This window comes from Pan paniscus, chromosome 1 (assembly GCF_029289425.2).
Source record: "Pan paniscus chromosome 1, NHGRI_mPanPan1-v2.0_pri, whole genome shotgun sequence".
NCBI classification, from domain to species: domain Eukaryota; kingdom Metazoa; phylum Chordata; class Mammalia; order Primates; family Hominidae; genus Pan; species Pan paniscus.
In genome coordinates, this window is record NC_073249.2 from 198,648,734 (window position 1) to 198,657,636 (window position 8,903).

General features: G+C 47.2%; 1 protein-coding gene across 2 annotated transcripts in view; it reads left to right on the plus strand.

The window, feature by feature from the left end:
- DNAJC8 (DnaJ heat shock protein family (Hsp40) member C8) overlaps positions 1-5,296 on the plus strand; it is a 35,959-nt gene extending 30,663 nt beyond the window's left edge. For both annotated transcript variants that reach the window (XM_003828088.5, XM_055096079.2), the window contains exons 9-11: positions 496-587; positions 2,040-2,115; positions 4,484-5,296. In XM_003828088.5, coding sequence (XP_003828136.1) covers positions 496-587; positions 2,040-2,115; positions 4,484-4,606 — 291 coding nt within the window. In that variant the 3' untranslated portion in view covers positions 4,607-5,296. The remainder of the gene's footprint in view (positions 1-495; positions 588-2,039; positions 2,116-4,483) is intronic.
- Positions 5,297-8,903: the final 3,607 nt, after the last annotated feature.

Consider the following 8,903-nt stretch of genomic DNA (forward strand, 5'->3'; position numbering starts at 1 on the left):
ATGATCTCAGCTCCCTGCAACCTCTGTCTCCTGGGTTCAAGTGATTCTCCTGCCTCAGCCTCCCGAGTAGCTGGGATTACAGTCACGCACCAACATGCCTGGCTAATTTTTGTATTTTTGATAGAGACAGAGTTTCACCATGTTGGCCAGGCTGGTCTTGAACTCCTGACCTCAGGTGATCTGCCCACCTTGGCCTTCCAAAGTGCTGGGATTACAGGTGTGAGCTACTGCGCCTGGCCTGCACGCTAGTTTAAAAAAAATTTTTTTTGTAGCAATAGAGTTTCACTATGTTGCCAGGGCAGTCAAGCTCTTAGCCTCAAACGATTCTCCTGCCTTTGGCCTTCCAAAGTGTTGGAATTACAGATGTGAGCCACGGTGCACAGCCTGTGCCAGGTTTTAATCTGCTTTATCTTGGACTCCAGGTGAAAGTACGTGGTTCAAGTTGCTGGTAAAAATATTTACTCTGATTTTCTTTTGTTCTTGATTTTCCTGTAGTTCAAACAAGCTGTATATAAACAGACAATGAAACTCTTTGCAGAGCTGGAAATTAAAAGGAAAGAGAGAGAAGCCAAAGAGATGCATGAAAGGTACATATCAGTATATTCATTTAAACCATATTTAAATACCTAGATTAACTAACATTGGTCTTTGGTGATTTTCCTAATGAGGGAATTATATAGTATACCATTTAAGAGACTATACCATTTAAGAGACTATAAAAATAGTTACCTAAAAACAGTCAAGCTTTTGAATCACCAGGGTAAGAAGTTTTTTTCTTTGACTTTTGAGAATTATTGAATAGGTCTGTCCTTAGAGAGTGTATTTTTTATTTATTTTTTTGAGACACAGTCTTGCTCTGTAGCCAGGCTGGAATGCAGTGGTGCGATCTTGGCTCACTGCAACCTCCACCTCCCAGGTTCTAGCAGTTCCCCTGCCTCAGCCTCCTGAGTAGCTGGGACTACAGGTGTACACCACCATGCCCGGCTAATTTTTTGTATTTTAGTAGAGACAGGGTTTCACCATGTTGGCCAGGATGGTCTCGATCTCCTGACCTCGTGATCTGCCTGCCTTGGCCTCCCAAAGTGTTAGGATTACAGGCATGAGCCACTGCATGCTGCCAGGGAGTTTATTTATAATCAAGAGCCTTGTGTGTGTTCTTCCTGATGTCCTGGAGTGAAATAAGCAGTTATTAAGGCCATTGTTACTGAAGCCAGAACCTTTTGTGGGACTAGTGGCTACAGCTTTGGTGAGTGTATAGTACTGTAGTGTCATCAGTAACAAAATGTTTAATGTTCTAAAATATGATTTCTCTTGAACATCAGAAATGTTAGAATTTCGCTTTTGTTGCCCAGGCTGGAGTGCAATGGCATGATCTTGGCTCACTGCAACCTCCACCTCCCCAGGTTCAGGTGATTCTCCTGCCTGGCTAATTTTTGCATTTTTAGTAGAGACGGGGTTTCACCATGTTGGTCAGGCTGGTCTCGAACTCCTGACCTCACATGATCCACCTGCCCCAGCCTCCCAAAGTGCTGGCGTTACAGGCATGAGCCGCTACATCCGGCCGAGTTTTGTTTCTGTATGTATTTTATATTGTTGCTTGGTAGGTACCAGTAACTAAAATTTGCTAGTTGAGGTTGTGTGAAATATCTTTGTTTTCAGATAGGGTTTTGTCCAGAGATCTTAAGAACTTTGGCTTTATAATGGTCATTCTGCTGAAATAAGGTGGCCTGTGTTCTCGACATAGCTTTGTCACTGAAAGAGCCCAAAACCTCAGATTGCTCTTGGCTGGGCTTTAGTTACTTTATCTGTGTAACAAGGATATTTATGTCTTTCCCCACAGCCATGCCCAAGTCTGATCTGCGTGTTTTAGAATGAGACATTCATGAAAATGCTATGAGCCCTTTCCAGACAGCCATCTTTGTAGACTTCTAGGGAATTGATTTGCTATATATGCTTGCTTCTGTGGGGAGATGCCACCTTGTATGGTTAATTCAGTCTGTAAGTATCATATAAATACTATGATCTGGTTTTCCTCCTAGGAAACGACAAAGGGAAGAAGAGATTGAAGCTCAAGAAAAAGCCAAACGGGAAAGAGAGTGGCAGAAAAACTTTGAGGTAAATTTCCAAGGTGGCCAGGGATTCTAATTCCAGAATAAGGCAACTTGGTTCCTGTGGCGCTCCCAGGACTGAGTGGGGCAGTCAGAGGGGAGTGGGATATGTGGGGAAGAGTGGGAGAGGTGAAGAATGAGGCTGGGCCTGCCTCAGCCTCCTGTAAGCTCTGTAGCCTTGGCAAGGACGATGAGGATCCCTGAATGGCTTTTTTAAAAATTATTTTAAAAAATTATTGTTTAATTTCTTTTTACAGCACACTAACAGTTTTACCCTGAATGGTTTTTTAGATTGTAGTAGGCACAGCTGCCCAGTGGGCTCAAGAAAAATGGATTGCACTTTTAATTTAGGGGGTAAGCATAGAGTATTGTGCTGCTTAGAGATCTGTTAGTAGATGCTGAAGTTCTTGTGCCCACAGTGTCCTGCCTGCAGAGAGAGTTAGAACCTTTGAACTTGACTCTTCTTTGACACCCTGGTTATATGCTTCAGGTGGTTGGCCAGAAGGATTGTGGCAACATTCGGTCTTTTCTTCTATAGGGTTTAGGACTCATGGTTAGGGGCTGGCTAATCAGAGTTGATGACTTTGTTTCTGTTGCACTTCATGTATGGAAAGAGAAAAAATGATAATGAGGTAGAGGTCCTAGTGGCCACCCCTACACAACTCGCTAGGCATTGTACTGGCTTTGGAGCAGCCATCCAAGTTTTGGGGGGCAGCAGAAAGGTGCAGTGGAAAGAGTAGCTGTACTGCTAGCTAGCTGTATGGCTTTTAGAAAATCATTTAACCTTTTTGAGCCTCAGTGTTATTTGTGAAGCACTGGTAGCAGTACACACCATAGTCGGCTTTTGGTGAAGATTAGAAATACCATATGCTGGCCGGGCGTGGTGGCTCAAGCCTGTAATCCCAGCACTTTGGGAGGCCAAGGCGGGCAGATCATGAGGTCAGGAGATTGAGACCATCCTGGCTAACATGGTGAAACCCTGTCTCTACTAAAAAAATACAAAAAATTAGCCAGGTGTGGTGGCTGGCACCTGTAGTCTCAGCTACTCAGGAGGCTGAGGCAGGAGAATGGTATGAACCCAGGAGGTGGAGCTTGCAGTGAGCCAAGATTGTGCCACTGCACTCCAGCCTGGGTGACAGAGCCGTCTCAAAAGAAAAAAAAAGGCCGGGTGAGGTGGCTCACGCCTGTAATCCCAGCACTTTGGGAGGCCACAGCGGGCGGATCATGAGGTCAGGAGATCGAAACCATCCTGGCTAACACGGTGAAACCCCGTCTCTACTAAAAATATAAAAAATTAGCCGGGCGTGGTGGCGGGCCCCTTTAGTCCCAGCTATTCAGGAGGCTGAGGCAGGAGAATGATGTGAACCCGGGAGGCAGAGGTTGAGAGTGAGCCGAGATCACACCACTGCACTCCAGCCTGGGCAACAGAGCGAGACTGCATCTCACAAAAAACAACAACAATGACAACAAAAAAACCATGTTAAACGTCTAGCCTCGAGGTCCCCAACAAATGGGGCCTCAGTGTTGTGATGATTATTACTGATTTCGTCCTCCTCTTGCAACCTGCAGCTCATCCTGCTTTCTAGGGGTGCTATGACACTTTCTTGGGCCCTTGGGAGTGGGAAGAAAGCTCTATTCTACTTTTTTTTTGAGACGGAGTTTTGCCCTTGTTGCTCAGGCTGGAGTGCGATGGCGTGATCTCGGCTCACTGCAACCTCCGCCTCCCAGGTTCAAGTGATTCTCCTGCCTCAGCCTCCCGAGTAGCTGGGATTAACAGGCATGCGCCACCACGCCCGGCTAACTTTTTATATTTTTAGTAGAGATGGGGTTTCTCCATATTGGTCAGGCTGGTCTCGAACTCCCAACCTCAGGTGATCCACCTGATGTGTGAGCCACCATGCCTGGCCTATTCTACTATTCTACTCTTTTTTCTTTTTTTCTTTTTTTTTTTTTTTTGATACAAAGTCTCGCTCTTGTTGTTCAGGCTGGAATGCAGTGGCATGGTCTGGGCTCACTGCAACCTCTGCCTGCCAGACTCAAGCGATTCTCCTGCCTCAGCCTCCCGAGTAGCTGGGATTACAGGCACCTGCCACCACGCCCGGCTAATTTTTGTATTTTTATTAGAGACAGGGTTTCACCATGTTGGCCAGGCTGGTCTTGAACTCCTAACCTCAGGTGATCTGCCCGCCTTGGCCTCCCGAAGTGCTGGGATTATAGGTATGAGCCACTGTGCCTGGCCAGCTCTATTCTACTCTTGGGTTATTCCAGAGGACTGAACTGGGCTGGGCTACAGGAGGGTGAGTGGATGGCAGACCAGGTTTAGGCCTTTCCACTCATTGACTGGTCTCCTCACCTCAAACTTCTTTTGTACTTAGGAAAGTCGAGATGGTCGTGTGGACAGCTGGCGAAACTTCCAAGCCAATACAAAGGGGAAGAAAGAGAAGAAAAATCGGACCTTCCTGAGACCACCGAAAGTAAAAATGGAGCAACGTGAGTGACCACCCAAGGTCACAGGCACAGAACCTTTCCCCTGCTATCTCCCTTCCTGCTTCGAAGGACTCATTCTTTCCTCCCACTTCCACCCCAACATAGAGTAGTATTTGCTTTTTAGTCCATTTTGTTTTCAATACGATTTAATATCGATCAGAGTAATTCTTTTGTACATTGAAATGAGGGGCTTGGTTTAAAAAAAGACCTTTCCCTCTCCCTGCCCCTAGAACAACCAGTATTAGAAGGTGCCACCGTTGGTGCTGCCTTCTCTTCCCACAGCCTGTAACTCAGTGTTTTGTACTTCACTGAATTGTGATGGTTAGAAACTTCGTGGATAGTTTGTGGAAATCATCCAATTAAACATACTGCTTAAAACGGTGTTGCTGTGACTTCAGAGACAAGCCTGGAAGGGGCACCTTAGGAAGCCCCTTCGCTTCAGTTGCTCGCTTCTGGGTGTGCTCCCTTCGAAGGCCCAGATAAGACAGGGAACACTTGTGAGCACACAGAGGAGCATCTGATGCCCTGTGGTGTTTGGCATGTGCCCCCGTCTACTGACCAATCAGTGTGGCATGAGGCCCACGCCACGCAAACCTTTCACTTTCCAAAGAGCTAGCCGTCCTCCACCCAGTACCATGTCCTAGCCTGTCTGCATTTGTTAGTGGTAATATTCTTTATGTATAATAAATTTTTATACCCAAGCCATTGATGTACTTTTCCTTGTACTCTCCCTTGTGGGTCCCTTGTCTGGCTTGGCCGAACCCCAAAATGCTTTGGGGTTGGACAGACCTGGCTGAACCTTAGTTTCTTCATCTATGAAATGGGAATATGAATTACTGCAGCAGCTTTTAGGGCAGATTTGCCATGGCATATACAAGGTAACTACCATAGTGCTCCTTGGGTATTGCCAATATCCTATTATTTCTGTGTAAAATGAAGATACTGATTGTTTTGAGGATTAAATGAAGTAATATATGAAAGCGTCCAGCTCATAGTCTATGCTTAAATGTCCTGCTTGCTTTCAGGGACAGAATCAGCCCTCGGGAGGGGCCCAAAGTGAGAAGGGGAAAGGTGACACTTGAAATGTGAAGATACAGGAAACTAGGTGACTCAAAACTAGAGTTTTGCTTTTTGCAATGTCTTGTAGATGAGTAAACAGGCACAATGACTACGAAAGGCACCATGTCTTTTAGTATCATGAGAAGTGCAACTTTCATTTCTCTGTGGGAGAGGACAGAGGCTTGGGTGTCTTACTGTCCTTCCAAGTACCACTGAGCACATCCAAACCACATGTGAAGTAGAGCACAGTGATGAGTGGGTGGGTGGGTGGGTGTGCTTCTGGCTAAAACTGGACCAAGGCAGGGGGAGAAAATGTTTAGTTGCCCTGCAAAAGTGATACATGCCGTGAGGTAATGCAGTCCTGACTAGGGGGACAGTGATTATCTTTTCTAGCCAAGCAAAGCCAAGCAACCCCATTTCAGTCCAGGATGTGGGTGCACACACCGCTTCCTTAGAGGTTAAGTGGTGGTGGTTCAGTTCAGCTATCTGCAAACTTACCTTTGCCCTCAAGGAGGCTGTGCCAGCAATTAGCTATGGGTGTTAGTTCTCACACTGCTATGAAGAACTACCTGAGACTGGGTAATTTATAAAGAAAAGAGGTTTAATTGACTCATGGTTTCACAGGCTTTACAGGAAGCATGGCTGGGGAGGCCTCAGGAAACTTAACAGTTGTGGCAGAAGGTGAAGAGGAAGGAGGCACGTCTTACATGGCCGGAGCAGGAGGAAGAGAGCGCAGGGAGAGGTGCCGTACACTTTTAAACAACCAGATCTCACTATCTGGATAGTGATAGATAAGAACTCACTATCACAAGAACAGCAAAGGGGGCGGCCCCTATGATCCAAACATATGGATCATATGACCTCTTACCAGGTCCCTCCTCCAACATGGGGGATTACAATTGGGCATGAGATTTGGGTGGGGACACAAATCCAAATCATATCAGGTGTGTTTATTCATTGAACAAATATGCTGGTTTAGAAATACAATGGTGAACACTGCAGGACCCCTGTTGCCTGCCTCACAGCTGGGGCACATGGGCAAGAAGACTGTCCACTGCTCCGAGAAGGGGGCCCTTGATCTCATTTTTAGCAGCCAGGGAATGTTTCCAGAAGAAAGTGGCCCTTTTAAAAACTGGAACCCAGAGGCTGATGCATCAGTTAGGAGTGTTTTGGCTGCAAGGAATAATGGCAAAAAGAATTAGAGGAATATTTTACTTCCATAAGTGGAGACAGGTGGTTTCAGGTATTGTTCATGGTGGAATCATTCATTCAGTAATACCTCCAGGGAAACAGGCTCTTACTATGCTTCTCCGTCCTCTGTGGAGGGTTTGGCATCTCATAGTTGCAAGAAGTTTCTAGCACCACATCTTATAACAACTACCAAACAGAAATAAGTCATCCAGGGAGCAAAATTTTTCCCAGAAGATGTCACTGGTTAGAAAATGGGTCACAGGGACCCCTCTTGGTAAGTTTGGCTGGGAGAGCTGTGAAAAACAGACAGGCAATATACCAAGCCTTACTCCTTGGGATTGGGCACCTGTTTCCAATAAAATAAAGTTGGTAAAGATGAAAGAATGCCTGCTGGAAAGGCCGGGCGGGGTGGCTCACGCCTGTAATCCCAGCACTTTGGGACGTCAAGGCAGGCGGATCACAAGGTCAGGAGATCGAGGCCATCCTGGCTAACACGGTGACACCCTGTCTCTACTAAAAATACAAAAAATTAGCCGGACGTGGTAGCAGGCACCTGTAGTCCCAGCTACTCGGGAGGCTGAGGCAGGAGAATGGCGTGAACTCGGGATGCGGATCTTGCAGTGAGCCGAGATCGCGCCACTGCACTCCATCCTGGGCGACAATGAAACTCCGTCTCAAAAAAAAAAAAAGAATGCCTGCTAGAAACAACAGTGTCTGGCACAGAAGGGGTGGGACTTGAGGGAAAGATGTTTCAGTCAGAGAGAATGGCATGTGCAAAGGCCCAGAGGGTAAGAGAATAGCCCATTCATGGGACTGAACAACATTTGTTATGCTTAGAGCACAGACGTGAGGTGAGATGAGATCAGGGAGATCATAATGGCATATTGAGGAATTTGGGTTTCAGTCAGGACATCGTATTTTCCTAGATGGACCAAAGTCTTCCCACTTACTTTCTGGCACATTTTAATGACAGACCCACTGGGAAGATCAGCAGTGGTCCCAGCCCATTCTCATAACCCTGCTTGGAGCAATCTCTGTGATGACGTGGCTGGGGAGAGGAGTGTATGCTGGGCATTGACTTGAGGCAGTACAGTCAAGACTGGCCTCCAGGGTGGGGCTGTGGCTATGGCAGTGCCATCCTCTCCCACCCCTTCATCCATGAATAGGTTAAGGGGAGCTCTCTGGGTAGGGAAGGCTTGCTGGAGGAGTGCCAGGGCCCAGAAGAAAATGAAAGGCTGGATGAGCCACTTTTCTTGTTTTCTGTAAATAGTGGAGCAGATAGGCTCCCCAGCTGTGGAGCCAACTGCTGGCAAGATGACCTTTGTGGGCAGAGGTGAGGTGGAAGGAGCCAGCCAGGTATGGGTAGAAACCCGGCATATGGGCCAGTAACATCAACTCTGAGCCTCAGCATCCTGGTATGTAAAGTGGGAACTGCACCTTTAAAATGAAGTGTAGGCTGGGCGTGGTGGTTCATGCCTGTAATCCGAGCACTTTGAGAGGCCGATGCAGGCAGATCACTAGAGGTCAGGAGTTTGAGACCACCCCGGCCAACATAGTGAAACCCCGTCTTTACTAAAAATAAAAAATTAGCTGGGCACGGTGGTGCAGGCATGGTGGTACGTGCCTGTGTCCCAGCTACTTGGGAAGCTGAGGCAGGAGAATCACGAACCCGGGAGGTGGAGGTTGCAGGCAGTGAGCCAAGATCTTGTGCCACTGCACTCCAGCCTGGGTGACAGAGCGAGACTCTGTCTCAAAAAAAAAAAAAAAATTGTAACCACTGAAAGAAAGCATCAGCTGTTGTTGCCTTCGGCATTCCAGTCACCTGAACGCCCGCACCCTATGGCTGTGGCTTCTCAGCTGCTTCCCGGAGCAGCCACAGCCAGCTTCACTTTCTGGCCCCTCCCGCTTCCCTGGGGCCCCAGTGGAAGTAGGAAGAAATGTGTGGGAGGTTGTGGATGGGTCTGGGCCTGCTCTAAGGGTGGAACTCAAGGAAACAGGATTTGCCCCTCTAGATTTCCTTCTCCCTCTCCCCAACCTCAACCTAGCACATCTGGATCA